Raw genomic sequence first — 21,334 nt, forward strand, 5'->3', positions numbered from 1 at the left:
GGCTGAAATGGAAGGATCGCCTGAGCCCAGCAGGTTGAGGCTGTGCTAGCCATGAGCATGCTACTGCCCTCCAGCCTGGGTGACAGAGTGAGACTCTGACTCAAAAAAATAAATAAATAAATAGAAGAGAGAGAAGTGACTTGGTTTCCTTGGTATATTGAACTTATATTAAATCCACATTATTTATTTTAAATTTTTTTATTTTGAATATGTGGGGTACAATTCAGGATTAGGTATACAAATGTTCATTATGCAGGTACCCTTGTTAAATCCACATTATTATCACATAAGTAGTTATCACTTATTCAGTGTTCACCATGTATCAGACATTGTGCTAAATCCTCACAATGTTCCTAAGAGGTATTATTATTATTATCCCCATTTCAAAGATAAGAAAATTGAGACTTAAGAAGAGTAAGTAACTTGCTCTAAGAATCACTAGAACTGACTTGGGTCTTTCTGCTTGCGAAGTTCAAGGAAGAATAAGCTTTTGATCACTGTATTATACTGCCTCCTACTGGTGTCCAGAAGTGAGTGCTCCAACATGAAGGCGGGACTGTGCCCCTCTTCAGATCTGTCTCCATGCTCTTAACCCCTTAATCCCAAGACACAAATTGGTTATTAGTTTCATTTGAGACTAGGCTATATGCCTTATATGAGCTGGCGATAATCAACTGTTGGTTATATTGACAATGTATCCAAAAACTTTGTAGTTGTGTGGGCAATATGATTATCTTTCCATGACATGGTCTCATTTTTTAGTTTTTTGGTCTCAGAGCTGGAAGCCTAATGCTGTATGATGCCAAGACACTTGCTCATCTTGTGGACTTTACAGAATATTGGGTTGTGGAGACGTTGCCCTAATTGATTCTTGTTTTCAACCTGATATTGCTAAAGAAGGCAGAGTGGTATCTTTAGATTTAAGAATTGTCCTCTGAACTCTTTGCTTTCATTTTCCGCAAATTAGTTCACAGTGGTGGAGTTAATGGCCTGTCATTCCATCCTTCGGGTAACTACCTCGTCACTGCATCTTCAGATGGCACACTTAAGATTCTGGATCTCCTAGAAGGAAGGCTCATATATACGCTTCAAGGACACATGGTATTCACACGAAGATTTGTGCTTTTTCTATATAAAATTATATAAAATAAAACAGATCTTAAAGTTTGATCCACTTTATTATATATCTTTATTCTTTTTTCAGATATAGCACAATTGCTACTATCACAAACATTTTTTACTTCCAAGGCTATGTTTTTATACTCTGGAAGCAACTCTTACAAATATTATTTGTTGTAATTCTTTCAACAGCCATTCAATGAATCCCCCATTGCTATCTTTATCAGTTTGTTGTGTAGATTTACTGGTTAAATGGTGATGGGTAAGTTGGTTTCCTGCTTCTGTCTTTCCCTGATGTGGGGGCTAAACCACCAGTTCAGGCATTCTCATGCCCCAACCTCACTCCTTCCATTAATATGATTGGTGTAGTCAGTTGGAGAAATCTGGCAAGGTTAGGCCAGTACCCTCTCCTCTCCTTCCCTGGAGAGTGAGCCTGTTCTCACTGTCTTTCTCTGAAGCCTCCTGTGGGGAGACCTGCCCTCACCTAGCATTGCCTGTGACTCGGTTGTCAATCCTGACTCATTCCTCCAGTTCTAGAAAGCTCGTCTGCCTTGCCAATGAAAGCTGCATTTTCTTTTTACAAGCACTTATCAGTAAGAAAGGTGATAGTTTGTCTTATTACTCAAGTGGTTTAGAACCAAGTGGAAAAGGGAGTGTTATTAAGCCTATTCAAAGACACCCCCTCCCCCACTATATAATGCATCAGAGGGAAATTTTTTTAAGTATATAAACTATCTTTTCTTCTGGGTAAATATTCAAAGGTCTCTGAATTTTTTAGAATACACCTTCTTTTTTTTTTTTTTTTTTTAGATGTACTAGGTCCTTCCTTTTAGCCAAGTATAAGCTTTTTATATCTAGAAATAGAATGAGCTCTGTGATCTAGAAGAAAAGGGGTTCTTTCTGCTCTCATGTCTCCTGCTTTGTTTTATCATTCATTCTGTAGCCGTGTTCAGGTGAAGCCGGAATAAACACTAAGCAGCTTAGATATATGAGCATTCATGGACTTAGAGTGAATAAACACAACCAATAAAAATGGCTAAGGATGAAATATTCACGAAGGAAGTACAAACTAATTGGAAAAAAAGATAAATACAGCATTTTAGGAGAAAAACTCTCTAGGGGAAGATAGAACTTGGCATAGCCTGGAGGTTCAGGTGTTTATGAAGCTATAATCACCTAAACCTGTGGGGTAGTTACTTGGAAAAATGCAAGATGTTTTTCCCTGAAACTTTTCTTGTATAGATCAAAAGCACATTACAAACAGGCAGAATGTTGATTGGTAAGGTTGTGGATATAAGGAAGTTGGTCTCGACTGCAGAATCGTCCTGGAGGCTGTGGCCTTGTGACTGTGCCAAGCATAGTCTCATCAGCCTCTTAGTGGTGGCCTGACTTCAAGTTCTTGTTGCCTCTCACCTAGATGAGTGCAGGCACTTCCTAACTAGCCTCCAGCCATTCCTCCTAACCCCAGTTCATCATCTCACAATTATCATATTTATTTTCACCCTTCCCAGCTCTCCTCCTAGCTGTGTCCACTTCTCCCTCATGTGGTTCACTGTTGCCCACAGGAGGGAGAACTCAGTGAAACCGCTTGTGTTCAGGAAATGACCACTATCTAAATAGCCCCATTCACATCACCTACATTTTTGTCATTCTGTTTCTGCTAGTGATTGGTTGAATACAGAGGCCAAAGCCAGTAAATAATGGAAATTTATTGTTGTGTTATTCTTTTTCTTTTTGAGTCGGGGTCTTACTCTGTCGCCCAGGCTGGAGTGCAGTGGCATGATCGTGGCTCACTGCAGCCTCGACTACCTAGGCTCAAGCAATCCTCCCACCTGAGCCAGCCTCCCGAATAGCTGAGTCTACAGGAACGTGCCACCAAGTCTGGCTAATTTTTTGATGTTTCGCTATGTCACCTAGGCTGGTCTCAAGCTCCTGGGCTCAAACAATCCTCCTGCTTTGGCCTCCTGAAATACTAAGATTACAGGCATGAGCCACCGCACCTAGCTAAGAAATTCTTATCAATTTAGACATGTGTAAGCTTTTCTTGAAATGAGAAAAAAGTTATTAATTTTTAGTATATTTCTAATGCTTTTTATTTGTGTTTTAATACAATTAGGTTTTTTGTATTATCTTTACTCTGCTAGTAACTGAATATGTTCTATCAGACCTACCACATGAGTATCTACATAAATTTTAATGAAAAATTGATATTCACAGTCCATTTGGCCATGGAAAAGCATCATTAAGTCCTTTTCTTTCTCTCCCTTTTTTTCTTAGGGACCTGTCTTTACTGTTTCATTTTCAAAGGGTGGAGAGCTGTTTGCATCCGGAGGTACAGACACCCAGGTTTGTTATTCTTTCCACTTTCTGTTCAGTTGGATTAGGGTAAAGGCACCTTTGACCTCAGCTAAGATTTTTACAATGAGGTAGTTTGTACATGTTAGGATGTTATCACTGAGTTTATATTTTAATTTAGTGCCATTAAGTCTGCTACTCCTAGCTGAAATAGTGCCAGTTCTGATAAGTTTTTGGAACTCAAATAGTTATTTTCTATTTCTCATTTTACACTCAATTATGCATGTAATCAGCACTTACTGAATGTCCATTTTCATTAAGTGGGTAGCATTTTTGCTTGAATTATTGCCTAATCTTTTATCTGTAAATCTTATTTCTTCCAATGTCAAGCTTCTTGAGGATGATAAACATAGATCATCATGTAGCAAATCTGCCTTTATTTGAAGTGACCAAAAGTCATTCACAACCAGATTTATTGAATACAGTGGATGATCAAGCCAAAGACATGGTTTTGAACTTTGGGGGGAGGGGAGAATAAGAGCATTTTAAGATATTTTCTTAATATGAATTTTTAACCAGACGTGAAGGCGATTCAAATGCTAAATCTCTCCCCCCATCATGCATTAAAAAAAGTGTTCATCAAAATATACATGTAGCCTTCCTCATTTGGGGGGACAATGCTATGTATTCATTTTTAAAAATCCGTTCCAGCCGGGCATGGTGGCTCAGCCTGTAATCCCGTGCCTTTGGGAGGCTGAGGTGAATGGATTGCCTGAGCCCACGGGTTCAAGACCCTCCTGGGCAGCGAGACCTAATCTCTACAATAAATCAAAAAATCAGCCAGGCGTGGTAGCACATGCCTGTAATTCCGGCTACTTGGAAGGCTGAGGCGGAAGGATCGCCAGAGCCCAGCAGGTCGAGGCTGCGGTGGCCGGGAGTGGCCACTGCACTCCAGTCCGGGTGACAGAGTGAGACTCCAACTCAAAAAGATAAATAAATAAATAAATAAATAAATAAAATAAATAAAAAATAAAAATCCGTTCCATTGCTTGGACACACAAGTCAATAATTGCTAATGTCACTGACTTTTGTATAGGTCTTATTATGGAGGACTAACTTTGATGAATTTCACTATAAAGATCTTCATAAAAGAAACCTCAAAAGATTGCACTTTGATTCACCACCACACCTTCTTGACATCTACCCAAGAACGCCACATCCCCATGATGGGAAAGTTGAGACTGTGGAAGTGAGTATTTTGTGCATATTTGTCCTACATTTTGTGTACATTTTGAGCCTGTTGATCAATGAGGGACTTGACGTTATACCGAATGATATATAACCTAGGCCTGCCTTAAAGAAGCAACACTTTGAGAAACAGTCCCCTGTCTTTGCTAATGATGTATCAATATGGTTGTGTGCAGCAGTGTTAATGCCTCATACACTGGCTTCTTGAAAGCCCAGAAAGAGCCAGGCTCAGTGGCTCAGCCTGTAATCCCACGCCTTTGGGAGGCTGAGGTGAGTGGATTGCCTGAGTCCGCAGGTTCGAGACCCGCCCGGGCAGGCGAGACCTCATTTCACAATAAATAAAAAAAATTAGCCAGGCATGGTAGTATGCACCTGTAGTTCCAGCTACTTGGAAGGCTGAGGCGGAAGGATCGCCGGAGCCCAGCAGGTTGAGGCTGCGGTGGCCGGGAGCGGCCACTGAACTCCAGTCTGGGCGACAGTGAGACTCCAACTCAAAAAAAAAAAAAAAAAGCCCAGAAAGAAAAATTTAAAAATTGTATTGATAGTAATAGGAAGTGAGAAATTGAATTCAAGGCCTCTTGTGCCTGAAGTCTGAATTAGCTTCCTACTCGAGGCATGTTGAGAGAGGTCATGTGAAGGCTGCCACAAGAACAGGGCAGTTAGTGAAATAGGTATCTTATAACAACAACAAAAAAAGATCTTATGGACAGGTAACAGAAAAGATTCAGGCATTAAATCTAATAATGGAGACCATTTATTGCTTTCCTATATAGATCTTTAAATATATAATTATCTACTTAGCTACAGATTTTTATTGACAAGTTCCTTCAGGGTCTATGGATTTAAGTGTTCTACTCTCTTCAAAGGGAAAATCATATTTGCTGGCTGTTTACTGATTTAGCCCCCCCTCCCTGTTTTTTGTTTTTTGGGGGTTTTTTTTTGCCATTTTCCGGGATTCTTCTTAAGAGCCTTTCTCTTCCAAGAGCTGACAATGGAAGTCACAATCACCTGTTCACCCGAATTTTTTTCTTTCCCATGACAGAATCTTTCTTTTTGAGTCAGGTATTTTGAGTTCTTGCGACTCACTCCCAGGAGGCAGTGCACTGGAGCCTCAGACACTGTTCACACCATGACTCCATGGCCCCATCAGTGATGTCCATGGCCTTCCCCCGTCACTTCTTTCATCTTAATTCCCCAGTCTTGGTCTTTCCTGTTACCTCAGCTACTTCTGCTAGTCTCCGGTTATATGTGGAAATATATCCTTTTTTTCTCTAAGTTTTTTTTGGGGGGAACTATTTTATAGATTTTAATTAATCTAACCTTGTCTTGGGATTTCTGTCTTTGTTTTTTCTTGGTAGTGTTGATTTTCAGTTATTTGCTATAATTTTTCCAACTTCTGACCATCTTTCCAGTTCTTCTAAAGTAGTATTTTACTACTTTATTCTACCATAATTTTAAAGGTTTATGTCTTTGAAAGACTGTAATATAATTTGTTTTCTCACAGTTTTCCTTCAGTTTCTACAATTATAAGTGTATTTATTGATCCCCTGTGATCACATAAACTCATAAAATATGTGGGAAATATATTTTAATTTGAGCATCCTTTTCTTGTGTCATCCACGCTGGTTTTTGGACTCCTGGTGTTTTTTGTTCTGCCATCTCTGTGGCCTGATTAGAAGGAAAGTGCCCCCTGGGCTGCCTTCTGGAGTGTGGGGGGGCGGGAGCAGCGCTGCGGGCCTCGACTGGTCACTTTCCTCCCTGAGTTGGGTAACTGTCTGTGACTCCATGTCAGCATAGCTCACAGGCCATCTTCTCTGTGACGTTCTGGCAGCTCCCATCCACTTATGACATCCACTTCAGAATGCTGAACTTTCCTTAAAATGTCAACGAGTTGTCTGAGTAGTTGTGCTCTGACGGTACAGTCAGAAAGCCGTGAAGCCAGCTCTGTTACTTTGTGTCTTCAGGTCAGGATGACCTAGGCCAGCAAAGCCGCTCTCAGCCATACTTTTCACATGTGCACTTAAAAATTCTATTACAAACTGACTTGTCTTCATGGAATTAGAATTCAGTTGCACTGTACACAATGTTGGTCCTTGTGACTAAGTTTTTTATGGCCTTTAGGTTAGTCAGCCCCTGTGTACACAGTTTAAATGACCTGTAAGCATGCATGGTTGCGTAAATTAAGTATACAATATGGCTTACTTTTGCAAAACATGTACAGGTCCTGTGATATAAAGTGACAGGGCCAGGCTCAGTGGCTCAGCCTGTAATCCCAGTACTTTGGGAGGCCAAGACAAGTGGATTGCCTGAGTCCGTGGGACCCACCTGAGCAACTTGGTGAGACCTTATCTCTACAATAAATAAAAAATTAGCCGGGCATAGTAGCGCACACCTGTAGTTCCGGCTACTTGGAAGGCTGAGGCGGAAGGATGGCTAGAGCCCAGCAGGTCGAGGCCGTGGTGGCCGAGAGAGTGCCACTGCACTCCAGTCTGGGTGACAGAGTGAGACTCCAACTCAGAGATAAATAAATAAATAAATAAAAGTGACAGGATTTTGCATATGAATGCTGATTGTTCGGGTTTTTGTTTTTTCTTAAAAATATCTTTTGATGAAGCAAGAATGTAAAGTTTTCTGGGTAGAGAACATTTTTTTTTTTTTTGAGTTGGAGTCTCACTCTGTCGCCCAGACTAGAGTGCAGAGGCACACTCCCAGCCACTGCATCCTCGGCCTGCTGGGTTCCAGCGATCCTTCTGCCTCAACCTTCCAAGTAGCTGGAATTACAGGCACACGCCACCACGCCGTACTAATTTTTTTGATTTATTGTAGAGATGAGGTCTCGCCAAGTTGCCCAGGCAGGTCTCGAACCCGCGGGCTCTGGCAATTCACTCACCTTAGCCTCCCCAAACACGGGAGTAAAGGCTGAGCCACTGAGCCTGGCCGGCAGAGAACATTTGTAGTATTATGAATAAATAATTTAGTACCAAATTTTGCTTTAAAGACTTTACTTCAAAAAAAAATTTTTTTTAGTTGGGGTCTCACTCTGTTGCCCAGGATGGAGTGCAGCTCACTGCAGCCTTGACCTTCTGGACTCAGAGCGATCCCTCTGCCTCAGCCTCCAGAGTAGCTGGGACTACAGGCACATGTCACCACACCTAATTTGTTTTTTTCTTTTTTTGGTAGAGACGAAGTCTCATTATGTTGCCTAGGCTGATCTTGGACTCCTGGGTTCATGCAATCCTCCCATGTTGGCCTCCCAAAGTGCTGGGATTACAAGCATAAGCAGCCATGCCCAGCCACTTCAAATTAATATACCTGGATCCCTCACAGGGTCAAAAGATTACTGAAGTTCAGAACTTTTACCTAGAATGGAATAGTCAAAACAGAAGTGCTGTGTTTATTTATGGTTAGTAGTTCAACTACTTTGAAGCACTGAATTTGGTATATTCAATTGTTTTTCAAAGCATTTGGCGAGGTGAGCTTACCCTAGGTTACTTTGAAAATATTTAAAAACTAGGAAAACATTTTTGAAGTTAATATATTATTAAAATATGTAGAATGGGCTGAGTGCGGTGGCCCATGCCTGCTATCTCAGCACTTTGGGAGGCAGAGGCAAGAGTATTGCCTGAGCTCAGGAATTCAAGACCAACCTGGGCAACTTGGCAAGACCTCATCTCTACAATTTAAAAAAAAAAACAAAAAACTTAATCTGGGCGTGGTGACTCACACCTGTAGTCTTCCAGCTACTTGGAAGACTGAGGCAGAAGAATTGCCTGAGCCCAGCAGGCCAAGGCTGCAGTGGCCATGAGCAAACCACTGCACGCCAGCCTGGAAAACGCAGTGAGACTCTGACTCAAAAACAAAAAACCAGGAAAACTTTTTTTGAAGTTAATATTTCCTGATTTAAAGTAAATAAAGCTATTATTAAAATATGTAGGGCAACCCCTTTGGGTCCCCTCCCACCATGAGAGCTTTTCTGTCTTCTCAATAAATCCTGCTTTCTCACTTAAAACAATAAATAAAATAAAATATGTAGAATTGACTGGGCATGGTGACTCACACCTATAATCTCAGCACTTTGGGAGGCAGAGGTGAGAGGATTGCCTTAGACCAGGGTTCGAGACCAGTCTGAGCAACTTGGCAAGACCTCATCTCTAAAATAAATAAAATAAATAAAAATTAGCTGGGCGTGGTGGCTTACGCCTGTAGTTCTACTATATATATATGTACATATATATAGAACATATATATATATACACATATATATGTAGAATAAACAGTATCTAAGTGAACTAATTAATTTTTCTAACTTACTCTTTCTGTGGTACCCATGAATGTTTCATTTATGAACCTGTAGCAAGACAGCCTTTCTGTGACTCCTCTAAGACCTGCCCGAATTGCCTATCAGTCTGCTGGTGAAACTGTTGGGCATTTGCAAAAGCCACCCGTTGGCAGCCTTAAGTGCTTCACTTGTCAGCAGGCGGGGAGGCCTGCAGAGTCCCAGCTCTTGGGCTTTAGCAGACTCAACCTATAAATTGTCATTCCTACCCGCGTGGAGGGGATGCGAGCAGATTATATTTTCGTAGGTGAGTGGCTTCCTCTAGACTCTAGGGGGCAGCAGAGACACGAGAATGACAAGTCTGCGTGCATCTCTCTGGACAGAGCCCGAGCTCCAGAGGAAAACCAGCCACCCTCGGGTGTCTCATCTCTGCCTCAACTCCAGATTCAGAGCTGACAGCTCGAGGCTGTTGGTTTTCTGTTTTATGGAGCAGCCGGAAAGAGGCAACAGCTTTACTGGCTGTGCCATTGTCCCTCCTCTCCACCCTGTGCGGGTGTGTCCTCTGTGTGCGCCTCCCCACTGACAATGATCAATTCTTCTTCCCACTTCTCAAATTGCAACCATACCCCTCAGGCATGAGAAGGCCTTCAGGAATCATTCCATGCCTCTTCTCTTGGGCTCAGCCCTCATCCTGGGCTATTGCAGTTGTGTCCTCACCGCCAGCCCTGTTTTATTATTTTTATCCTTTTGAGACAGGATCTAGATCTGTTGCCCAGGCTGGAGAGCAGTGGTACGATTGTGGCTTACCACTGCCTTGACTTCCTTGGCTTAGGTGGGCAATCCTTCTGCCTCTGCCTCCCAAGGAGCTGGGACTACAGATGTGCACCACCACGCCTGGCTAATCTTTTGATTTTTTGTAAAGATGAGGTCTCAGTACATTTCCCAGGCTAGTCTCAAACTCCTGGGCTCAAGCAGTCCTCCCACCTCAGCCTTCCAAAGTGCTGGGATGACAGGCATGAACCACCACATCCTGTTCCCTAATTTACTCCTGAGACTGTACATATCTCTGTCAGATTACTCTCTAAAGCTCATTGTAGCCTCCAACCTCTGGTCTCCCCAAAAGGTCCTCCACCCTTCATGATTTGACCCTTTCTAATATCTCTAATTGTCTCTTTTTCTACCCCTGGGTAAAAATAGCATGTCAGTCTTCTGCCACTGTACTGAGGAATGCTCTCACACATCTCTGTGTCTGTTTTTGTTTTCTAGACCTTTATTAAGGAGCCACTGTGAGCCCCGTTTCCTCCATGGGAAGCCTTTCTCACTATCTAAGCTCTCAGGCCTCGGTTTCTTCCTTGAGGCTCTTCAGTACACATTGCTGGTACCATTCATTTCATGTAACATTTTGCCACCTTTGTGGCCCTTTGTTGACATCTCTGTATTTATAATGTTTGAATTTTTTAATTATTTTATTTTATTTTGAGTCAGGGTCTCACTCTGTCACCCAGGCTGGAGTGCAGTGGCACCATCATGGCTCACCGCCGCCTCGACCTCCTGGGCTCAGGTGATCTTCTGCCTCAGCCTCTCAAGTAGTTGGGCCCACAGGTGTGTGCCACCATACACAGTTAATTTTTTGATTTTTTTTTGTAGAGACGAGGTCTCATTACACTGTCCAGGCTGAACTCAAATTCCTGGGCTCAAGCAATCCTCCCACCTTGGTCTTCCAAAGTGCATGAGTCATCACACCTGGCCTATTACTATTATTTTTATCATCATATTATTATTTGTTCTTTTCAAATTCTGAAATAACCTCCCCTAAAGGTAGTCATCACTCTAGGTAATCATTCTTCTGCCTTTCTTTGTAATTTTATATGTCTGAATAAATAATTAAGTATTGTTTAGTTTTGAGTGACTTTGAACTTTATATAAATGGAATTGTATTAAATATATTTGTCTGTGACTTTTTTTTTTTGAACTGGAGTCTCGCTCTGTCACCCAAGCCAGAGAACAGTGGCACGCTCACAGCCACTGCAGCCTCCACCTGCTGGGCTCAGGAGATCCTTCTGCCTCAGCCTTCCAAGTAGTGGAACTACAGTAGTGGTATTAGTCACCATGCCTGGCTAATTTCTTTATTTTTGTACAGATGAGTCTCACCATGTTGCCTAGGCTGATCTCGAACCCCTGGCCTGAGACAATCCTCTCATCTCTGTCTGCCAAAGTGATGAGATTACAGTCATGAGCCACTGTGCCTGGCTTCTAACTCGATTTAATTTAACATTCAAACCCTGATTCATACACATGAATTCTGAATTCATGCATTCATATGTCGCTGTACATAGTTGTGTTTCATTCATCTTCATTGCTGTGTAGTATTCCAATGACGTTATCACAGTAGCAATTCCCATAGTCTGTTTTCTGTTGATAGACATTTAAGAAAGTTCCAGTTGTTTTTGTTTTTTTCCCCCATGGCGAACAGTGCTGCTATAAACAATGTTGGTGTCACTGAACTTTCTAGTTTTTGCAGCCACATGAGTGTTAAGTGGTATGTTGCTTTATTTTCTACTTTCCTCATTACTGATGTTTCAGAACACCTCTTCCTATGCTGATTGTTAGGTTTTCACATCGATAATTTGTTTTTTGACTGGTTCTCTTTTTTCATTGATTTGTAGGTTTTTCTCATTTATTTTAGGTTTTTTTCTATTTTAGACATCCTAATGCAATAATTGACTTTATGACGTCCATTGTTAACAGAAATTCTGAATTTTGGTATAACCAGATATATCTCCCCCTCCCACCCCCGATGGTTTTGCTTTTGCAATTTTTAAGATAATTTTTTTCAGCTTCTGATTACAAACATATTCTTATGCATTTTCTTCTATTAACTTTCTAGTTTTAACATAACATTTAGGTTTCCAACATATCTGCCAGCCACCTTCATATGTAGTATTGGGCAGGGATCCAGCAAGCAGGCCCATGTTTTCAACTATGACTCCTCTTTCCTCTGTGGTGCCATTGTTCTCTTTCGCTCCCCTCACCAAACACAGCACTCTGCTTCTGGGCTCTTTATAATGTGGCTTTCTGTGTGAGCCTTTTTTAGTGTTAACATAAGTTTTATTCTTTTCTTTTCCATAAGGTCTCTCACAGCTTTGTATGTTTGTTCTGATGTATTTAAGAATTTTTTGCTGGGCTCGGTGGCTCAGCCTGTAATCCCACACTTTGGGGGGCCAAGGTGAAGGGATTACCTGAGTCCGCGGGTTCGAGACCCGCCTGGGCAACTTGGCGAGACCTCATCTCTACAATAAATAAAAAATTAGCCGGGTGTGGTAGTGTGCGCCTGTAGTTCCAGCTACCTGGAAGGCTGAGGCGGAAGGATCGCCGGAGCCCCGCGGGTTGAGGCTGCAGTGGCTGGGAGCCGCCACTACACTCCAGTCTGGGAGACAGAGTGAGACTCCAACTCAAAAAAAAGAAAAATAATTTTTTATGGTATTGTAAGTGGTGTCTTTTTAAAATGTACATTTTTGAACTGCTCTCAAATGCAAACATGTAGTTGATTTTTTTATGGATTTGGGGTTTAGCAATCTTCTTAAACTTTCTTACTAGTCTAAAGAGCTAGCAGTAGATTCTTTAGGAATTTCCTCATAGGTAATCATAATACATACAAATGGCAATGTAATTTCTTTCTAATTATTATATTGTAACACCTTTTATTTCCTTTTCTTGTCTTACTGAACTGGCTAGGATTTTTTTCTGCATCCTTTGAGGTGGGTCATTTTTTTTTTAATATCCCTTTGTAAGTAAATTACTTGGATTTTTCTAAATTTGAAAACATTCTTTTATTTCTGAAATTAATTCATCTTTGTCATAGCGATCTTTTCTTATTCATTGGTAGAATTGGTTGGTTAATATTTTGCTTAAAATGTTTGCATCTATATGAATGCATATACCAACATTTTTCAATTTTGGCATATATCATGAAATACCTTCTAGGTTTCTACAAATAGCTTTCAGTTTCTTGTGGTGTAAAAAATCTCACTGTAACTTTTTTATGTGTATGCACAGATTAATCCAAAGCTCGAGGTCATCGATCTTCAGATCTCTGCTCCTCCTGTTGTGGATATCCTTTCTTTTGATTCTACCACCGTAAGTTTTTTTTTTTTTTCCTTCTTCTAATATTTAAGCAGTATTTAATTATTTGATTTGATCCATTTTTCTTAAAAAGCGTGAGGGGAGAAGATAAAATGTGGGCCAAGTAAGTAACCTAACATTTTAGTCGAGGAAGAATTTAGTACAAAAATTTTGTGTTGACTTTGAGATATAGTGTATTGATATTGAGATACCTTTTATTGCCATTGAGATACATTGTATTGCCATTGAGATACAATGTATTTCAAAAACACTGACAATATTTCTAAATAGCCACTAGGGGGAGCAGCACCAATTTCCAGGAAAGTTTTACTTTGAGTCCCTGAGCTCAGTCTAATCCCTACCCACTGTCTCACCCACTAAGATGCCACCCAGTTGACAGTCCACGTGCTGTGGCAGAGCAGATGCCCTACTGTGTTATTTGATCTTCAGAGGTGCTAAACTTGCTTCCAGTCTTTTCCTTAGAAGCTGTAAGAAAAGCTATCACTTCCCTTTATCTCTTTAAATGGATTACCTAGAAATAAGTATTTCTTTTTTTTCTTTTTTTTTAAATCAAAGTTTTACTCTGTTGTCCAGGCTGGAGTGCAGTGGCTTAGTCATGGCTCACTGCAGCCCTGACATCCTGCCTCAGTCTCCCAGGTAGCTGGAACTACAGGCTCCCATCCCCATGTCTGGCTAGCTCTTTGGTTTGTTAGAGAAATAGGGTCTTGCTATGTTGCCTAAGCTCCTCTCAAACTCCTGGGCTCAAGCAGTCCTCCTACCTCGGCCTCCCAAAGTGCTGGGTTTACAAGCATGAGCCACTGCACCCAACCAAGAAGTGTTTCTCATAGTAGCAATTTTGTTTATAAAATTGCATATATATAATTTATTCAGTGTATTCAAAGTTCAAAGACTGAGAGCTGTAGCTTTTCACTCACAGAGTCTTCTTAATCTTTTCGAGGCAAATCATTGCTCCAGTTGATCCTGCTGGTTGGTGCAAGTGAGTAGTAAGATCTAATGGGAAGAACACGTGGTCTTTGGTGACACTGCTATTATGGCATCAGTTTAGTTCAATACTTTGGGTCAAATTTTAATATATGAACAACAACAAAAAGAAATGAAAAGAAAAATCCCTGACGTTAGGATATTATAAGCTCTCCAATGGATTTCAAGAACAGTACTTATTGGAGAGGGATTCTACAGAGGACTGGTCCATTTTGAATCTCTTCTGTTCCAGAAAGTGCTCTAAATTGTTCAAGAGTCCTTTCAGTGTTCATCTGTAGCGGAGAAGACTCCCAGATCTCTCACAAAAAAACGTCAGCAACAAAAACCAAGAGAGGGCAGCCGAGGGGCTGATTGTCAAAGGGAATTCCAGGAACTGCTGGTGACAACTAGGACTTCAAGCCAATCTGTGGTCTTGTTTCTTACATTATTCGTATCTATAAAGTAACTGACGGCATCTCTGCATTAACAACTGACTTAGGAAATTAAAAGTTAACTAAACATCTAAAACTTGCCACAGTTTAGCTTATCTTATACTAGGTGTTCAATACATGCATTTCAGTGAATTAATTAATGTGCACATTGTAGAAACATGAAAATTCTGGTGAGTTGGGTTGTTTCCCACGTAGTGAGAGAGAGCAGAGGATAAGAGGCTTGTGAGATTTGCTGCCTCCAGGTGAGGTAGTCAGCATACTAAAACGAGTATTCCTGGCCTAGAAAATATCACAGATCATTAAAAAGTCTCTGGTCCACCTTCTACTCTCCCTGCCAGCACCTGTCACACTTCACGAAGCCTCATGCCTGCAACATCGACACAGTCTGGACGGACGGTGCCACAGGAGTTGGCATAACAGTCTCTGAGTGAGGAACAGCAGTATGTCGACCCTGGATCCTCACTTAGTGATACCCAAATCAACTGGCCTCCATTGTAGGGCCCTGACTCAGGGGATATGTATATGGGGGACATTGGGAGGACAATTTTGTGTAACAGACATGTGGCATTTAACAGTTGTGCTGCAAAGCAGAAAACTAAAATTGAAAAGTATGGTTATTAGTTGTAAGGGATAATACTAGCCTGATTTATACAAAATTGTCATTTTGTAGGCAAAAATAGTCTAACATCAGTGACTTTACATGGTTTCACCCAATACAGACTTTGAGTTGTGCACTCAATGCTATATAAAAACCAAGCAAGCAAGCAAGAAAAAGGACAGTAAGATCTTGTTTGCTGTACATTGGTTTGGGATCATGCTAGTGAAGTCCCATCTGGATAAATTCTTTGACAATCTGGAAGTTGCTTGCTTTCAGGCAAGGACCAAGGATTTCATTTTCCCAGGCCATTCTGAAGACGTGAATACTCAAAAAGAATTTCAATTCGTAAAAGGATATCTCAAAAGGGTTTTCCTTTAAAATTTCAATGTATACCTTTTTCTTTTAGTTCAGTGAGAGATAATTGGTTAGAGAACTAAAGGGGAATTACTTTTTTAACTGTTTACTTTTCCTTGAACACAGTGGTAAATAATTATTGATCGATAGCCCCTCTCTCCATTGACGGTTTCTCTCTTGGCTTCTGCACAACCAGTCAGACATAATTGTACAGGAGGTTTGTGTCTGCTTTGGCAGAAGCACAATTGTGTTGTTTTTTGGTGTGCACTTTTCACAAGATTGTCATTTTAAAACCCAGAGACATTGGAAACCCAAACAGGCAGTGTTTAAAGGTAGTTTTTGTTTTTGTTATTATGGTTACTTTTTCTTTTTGTGGTTTGTTCATTTGGTTTTTATAGATTGGAGGGAAGTTTCCTTAGAAATTAATATAGCCAAGATGGGATGTTAAATAATTACTCTTTAAACCTTAATTTGCCAAATTTCTTGGTAGCATAAAAGCAGGTTTGTCCTGATATAAGGAACAGCTGGCTTCTGTTCCCACTTTTGCTTGATTCAGTGTTCTCTTCTGGATGAGTTGGAGACCTGAGTGTGTGGATATGTGTGCTCAGATATCTTCTCACTGCAGGGAGGAAATCGTGGCACGTAACATAATAATTGGTATTTCTGTACCTTGCACTTGTGTCTCTAATGCCAGGCAGGAAATTTGATACAATATTTGGGGATCAAAATAAGCTGCTACCAATCTGGATTTTTAAAGCATTGTTAGGGGGGGAAAAATGTCTCTGTGACAGGATTATACTGGCTACCTGCCGCGTAGTCATAGTTTAGAAATGATGATCTCAGATTCCTGAGTCTTGATTCTGATCATATTAAGTCACTTATTATATACTAATTTTCTAAAGATTATTTAGTTCAAGATTTCACTTGAGTTTTTTGATGTTTTCATTCATTTGGTTGGAACTAGACCAAGTTCCTGTCTTCAAAATCATAAGGTCACTTGGGCATGAGCATTGACATGCGAGGCCACTTGGGATGGCAGATCACACCTCCTCACCCTGAAGATGTGCAAGATAGGGGTTTCTGTCTTGTATCCTCATACAGAGTTTTAATTTTAACTAAACTTAAATACAATTTATTTTGAAATACGCTGGGATTATCAATTTTTTTGTTATCTTTAGGAAAATTCTATTCTTAAATGTTAATGTGTTAATTTGATTATTATTTGTCCTGTAAATGAACAAAATGAAGTTAGGAATCCTGCTGTTGTTCCTTAATTGCCGAAATACTGGCTTCTTCTCAGAGACTGTTTCAGGGTTCCTCTCCATCCTGGCAACTGTGCAGACCTTGAATGTCATGTATATACCTCTCTTTAAAATCGGGGCAGTACTTCAAGTCCAATTAGTTATTTACAGTGAACTTGCAATTACATTATGGAAAAAATCCAAGGGTCTACTGTCCCTTGTTGCTCCATCAGCCATGGTGCAAGAAGGCATCCCATGAGGTACTGAGGGGATGGGACCAGCCGGAGAGAAATAATGGATATGAAACAAAAGTCGGTTTCAGTCCACTAGATGCCAAATGTACGTGATTGTCAATGACAGGTTTTTAATGGAAATATTCAGAAGAGGTCATTGGCGGGCTGGAGGAAGCTGGAGGACTTCTCTAGAAGAAAACCTTTGACTGCTTCTTGATCTGACTAGAGACAGGTGGGACTGTGACGGGTAAGGCAAGGTATCATTAGGTGCCTCGGAAGGAACTGCAGTATGGGCTGTGGTGATAACAGGGCATCCCTCTGGTTTTGAGGCTTGCCCAATTCAACATGTGGTAGATATCGGCAAATCCAGGGAGGATGGCCACTGGCATACATCCCTGCCTCTTGATAAATATTTATCAACTATTCTGCACCACTCTCCACTCTTGGCTTTAAAGAAAGTGAATAGAACAGAGACACCTGCCCCAGAGAAGCCTACATCCCAGAGATGGACGACTGACAGATTCATACAGGGGTGCAAAAATGAAGAAAGCACCGAAGGCAGAAAGGAAGAGGCTGCGGTTGTGGCATGACTAGGACACAAGTCATGTGACAGGTGACGTTGGAGTGAAGAACTGAAGGGAGCAAGTCTCAGGCCCTCTGGGAAGGGTACTGCAGGCCAGTTGGGGTGGTGACGAATAGAAAGCCAGATCCGGATGACATGGGAGCCCCTGGGGGGTTTCCTGCAGAGAAGGGCCATGATCTGACTTACCTCCTCACAGGTTCACTCCGGCTGCTGTGAAAACAAACCTAGGTGGTGATGGGGGAGGAGCCAGGAGACTAAATAGGAAGCTCATGGAATACGGGACAGGAGGCAACATGGGCCGGGCCCAGGGCGGCAGCCAAGGATGAGCGATCAGATTCTGGGTGTATGTTGAAGGCCGAGCCAAGAGGATTTCCTGACAGATTGAATGTCAGCCGTGGGATTCCCTGTCTCCTTTCCCCAGGGACAGTCAGGTGCAGCCCTGAGGAATCTCAGGACAGCTGAGGACATCTCTTGGCTCAGCGTCGTTTGGCGGGGGGCTGCTGAGAAAAAGGATTGTCCTCCATTCTAGGATCACGAAAGAGACCAGCTGGACCAGTGCAGAGATAACCGGCAGTCTTGTGACTTTAGGAAGGGCACTCTCCCTTCGTAAATGGCCCTCAGATTTGCATTTTTCAGCCAAGTTCATTGATTTTCCTCTCAGAACATTTTCTTTGCATCAGCCTATTGTTAGAAAGAAAAAGATGACACCCTTTCAGTTTGTCATGTGGTATATGCTACCTGAAAAATATTAATGTGCTGACAAAATGTATGAACTCACACAGAGTAAACTTGCAGATACAGAGAGAATATTTCCATGAATGTTGTGGCAACAGTTCATCCTGGTTACTAGACAACATTGCGTAACTAGTCAGAGTTATTTCAGTTCCTAACTGCTTATGTAAGCAAAGATTTGGAAAGACTAAAAGAACACAGTGTATGCAAACCTAAATGTCTTAGAACTCAAATTTATAACTTTGAAAGTGAAAAATGGTCATATGCAATATGAAGTTAAGTTTAAACTTCACAGCAGCGTGTATGTGGCATTTGACTTGTAAGTGTAGCGCAGGTCATTTCTGAAACTAGGTATGTCCGTCTGTAACTTTGTGACTGCTTGTGAAACTTTAGGGAGCAGACATTTGTGTGGTGTCTTTAAGCTTTGGCTCAGTGGCCCTGCCATGTGTCTCTCCTGCCTGACTCTAAGTGCGTGAAAGGAAACGAACTTCCGCATTTATAGGATCCAGGTTCTGGGCTCCCCGGCTGGTTCTTTCTCCACTGCATCCCTTTATTAAGACTTTTTGTCTTAACTTCAAATGATACTAAATATATCAAGTGAGATATGTTCATTTTTTAACACAAAAAATTAAATGTGAAATGCTAAGGTGCTTCATAAGGGTAAAAGGGGAATTTTTGTAAAGTTTGAGAAATAGTTTTAAAACATTCTCCTTTGAAATTGAAAGAAGTAATTAAATTGTCAAAGACATTTAAAAAGTAAGACACACATGATAACTAAGAGAAGGAAATGGGAAAAAACAATATTTTTACAGAACTCTTGCCATTTAGAAATAGAAAACATGCATTTATTTTTTCAGATACAATCTCTAAAATAGAGATAGGAGAAAAAATACTATAGATGGGGAAGAGGCTATTTCCTAGTTAGTTGGATTCTTACTTTTGAAGTACATCATGACCCATATATTATAAAAACTACCAACAGATGTGAATTTATGGCTGCCCTTTTAAAAACTGTGCTTTGGAATTGTTGAAAAATTAAAGTGTTGGTTAAAGGACCATGCTTTTTTTTTTTTTTTTAGGACAGAGACCTGGATAGTTGTAAAGTTTATTAAGACTATCACTATAACAAGAGATTATAGTGTGAATCAGGGGCCTTTTTCCCCTCCCCAAATAAAATATATGTTTTAATTTAAAAAATCATAATAATCACCTAGTCCCTGCTGTTTGATTAAAATATATCAAAAAATTTACTAATTTGAGTTTTTTCTCTTTAAATTTCAAAGTCACAGGCAAAGAAAACTTACATTAATGAATTCACCAAAAATGTTATGCTAATTAACATTTTAAAAATAGTCTTAGTTAAATAATACTTTAGGCAGTGAAACTGGTCCTTATTCCTGTTGATAAAGGTGATTTAGGACTTAGACTTTTCTCTCTTGAAATGTGTAGAGAAGAAAAAGGAAACTTTACAAAAGGTTTCTGAAGTATGCTGTCTGGAAGTTCCCCAGGGTCAAGGTTTCTTAGAATTTCCTTTAGAAGAGTAGCTCATTTCTTGGGAGGTGTCAAAGTTCCGGGTATCATTTCTGCCTCTGCTTTCTGAGCAGTGCCCTCTGCCTGTGGTGTCAGGTACCAGGGATGGGCCAGGCCTGGGACACACCGCCTGTCCGGTTCCCACAGCTGAGAGCCAGGCACGCCGACAATGCCTACAGCTCTCAGCCCACACAGCCAGCAGCAACTGGTTCCTTCCTCTTCCTGCGGAAGAGAAACATCCTCCGAGATGAGAAGAAATCCACCCCGAGGAATGTGGCCACAGCGGTGGGCCTTTCACACAGGAAATTGCTGCTTGGCTCTCTAGAAAGTGCTTGTCTCCTGGCCTGCCAGCCCGTCAGGAGCTTCCTGCTGTCCCAGAGGATGGTTTAGTAGGAGCTGAATGCCAGGGCTGCTGGGTTTCAGGGACAGAGAATGTATCTCTCAGCTGTTCTGTGTGTCTGTCCCCATCTTGTTCTGAGTTATTCAACACTGCGCAGAGAGTCAAGCTAGTCGGTTTCGCTGCATTCTTTATTTAGCCACTTGTCAGTTAATTATTTGATGAAAGTAGACAAGAAGTCTGCTCAAGTGCATTTTTTGGTCAATTCTTTGTACTTTACACTGTCGAGTTGTATAAAATATATTAGGGCTTCAGAGAGTCAACGCCTCATCATCTTAGTGAGCTGGCTACTGAGGCCCAGTGCTGGTCCGGACCTGGTTCTTTCTGTGTCTTTCCATCTCTTTGCTTTTGCTTTCTGAGACCATCAGGCATCAGTGGAAGATGTCATACTCTGCACAGTCATATAGCCTGACACACAGACAAAATGATGATGCTTTAAATCAGCCAACCAGCCCTATCACGTACCAAGGACTTGAATTGACTTTTACAGTTGGAGGAATGTTTTAGTAGAATTTGGTTTCCTTTTTTGTTTTCTTAATTCCTACTATATTTTGTTTTTATCTTGCTTGGGATAATGATGGCCAATACAAAGCCCAGTTTTTATATCATGCATACTTTTTAAACTGCTTTCACTTTCCAAATCACTAGAGAATTTTGGTGGGCTTCAGTGTTTATGGTAGCAAAATTCTTTTACTTTTGGTGTGTTTATTTGGACTGTTTTGCTGAAGCACTTAAGAGTTACTTGTTTGTTTAAGTTGAAGAGGAGATGGAGAAGGAATGCCCGGCATTTCCTCTTCCTTTTTAGAATGTCTTTTTAATGAACATTCTTCTCTCCTCCTCAGGAGCAAACCATCCTCACTCAGCAAGAGGCTCTCAGTGTCTCCTTCTTACTAGCCTAGCCTCTTGTCTTTGTTCCCAGCTCTAGGAGGTTGTTGTTTCATACATTTACTATCTCTATCTCAGAGCTCCCTTTTAGCCGTTACAGATTATGTGTTTAACCAGTTTCCTATATTAAATTCTCTCTGTTAAAATAACTGCTGGAAGCCAGGCTCGGTGGCTCAGCCTGTAATCCCACGCCTTTGGGAGGCTGAGGTGAGTGGATTGCCTGAGCCTGCGGGTTTGAGACCCGCCTGGGCAGCGAGACCTCATCTCTACAATAAATCAAAAAAATCA

At 41.1% G+C, this 21,334-nt stretch overlaps 1 protein-coding gene across 1 annotated transcript in view; it reads left to right on the forward strand.

Annotated features, from left to right (window-relative positions):
• LOC103255176 (POC1 centriolar protein homolog B-like) overlaps window positions 1–20,154 on the forward strand; it is a 67,750-nt gene extending 47,596 nt beyond the window's left edge. The window contains exons 6-11 of the mRNA XM_021710011.1: window positions 968–1,101; window positions 3,397–3,465; window positions 4,511–4,663; window positions 12,995–13,075; window positions 18,032–18,108; window positions 19,839–20,154. Coding sequence (XP_021565686.1) covers window positions 968–1,101; window positions 3,397–3,465; window positions 4,511–4,663; window positions 12,995–13,075; window positions 18,032–18,108; window positions 19,839–20,154 — 830 coding nt within the window. The remainder of the gene's footprint in view (window positions 1–967; window positions 1,102–3,396; window positions 3,466–4,510; window positions 4,664–12,994; window positions 13,076–18,031; window positions 18,109–19,838) is intronic.
• Window positions 20,155–21,334: the final 1,180 nt, after the last annotated feature.

The sequence above is a fragment of the Carlito syrichta genome, unplaced genomic scaffold (genome assembly GCF_000164805.1).
Source record: "Carlito syrichta isolate Samal-C Ts95f unplaced genomic scaffold, Tarsius_syrichta-2.0.1 Scaffold287905, whole genome shotgun sequence".
Lineage (NCBI taxonomy): Eukaryota > Metazoa > Chordata > Mammalia > Primates > Tarsiidae > Carlito > Carlito syrichta.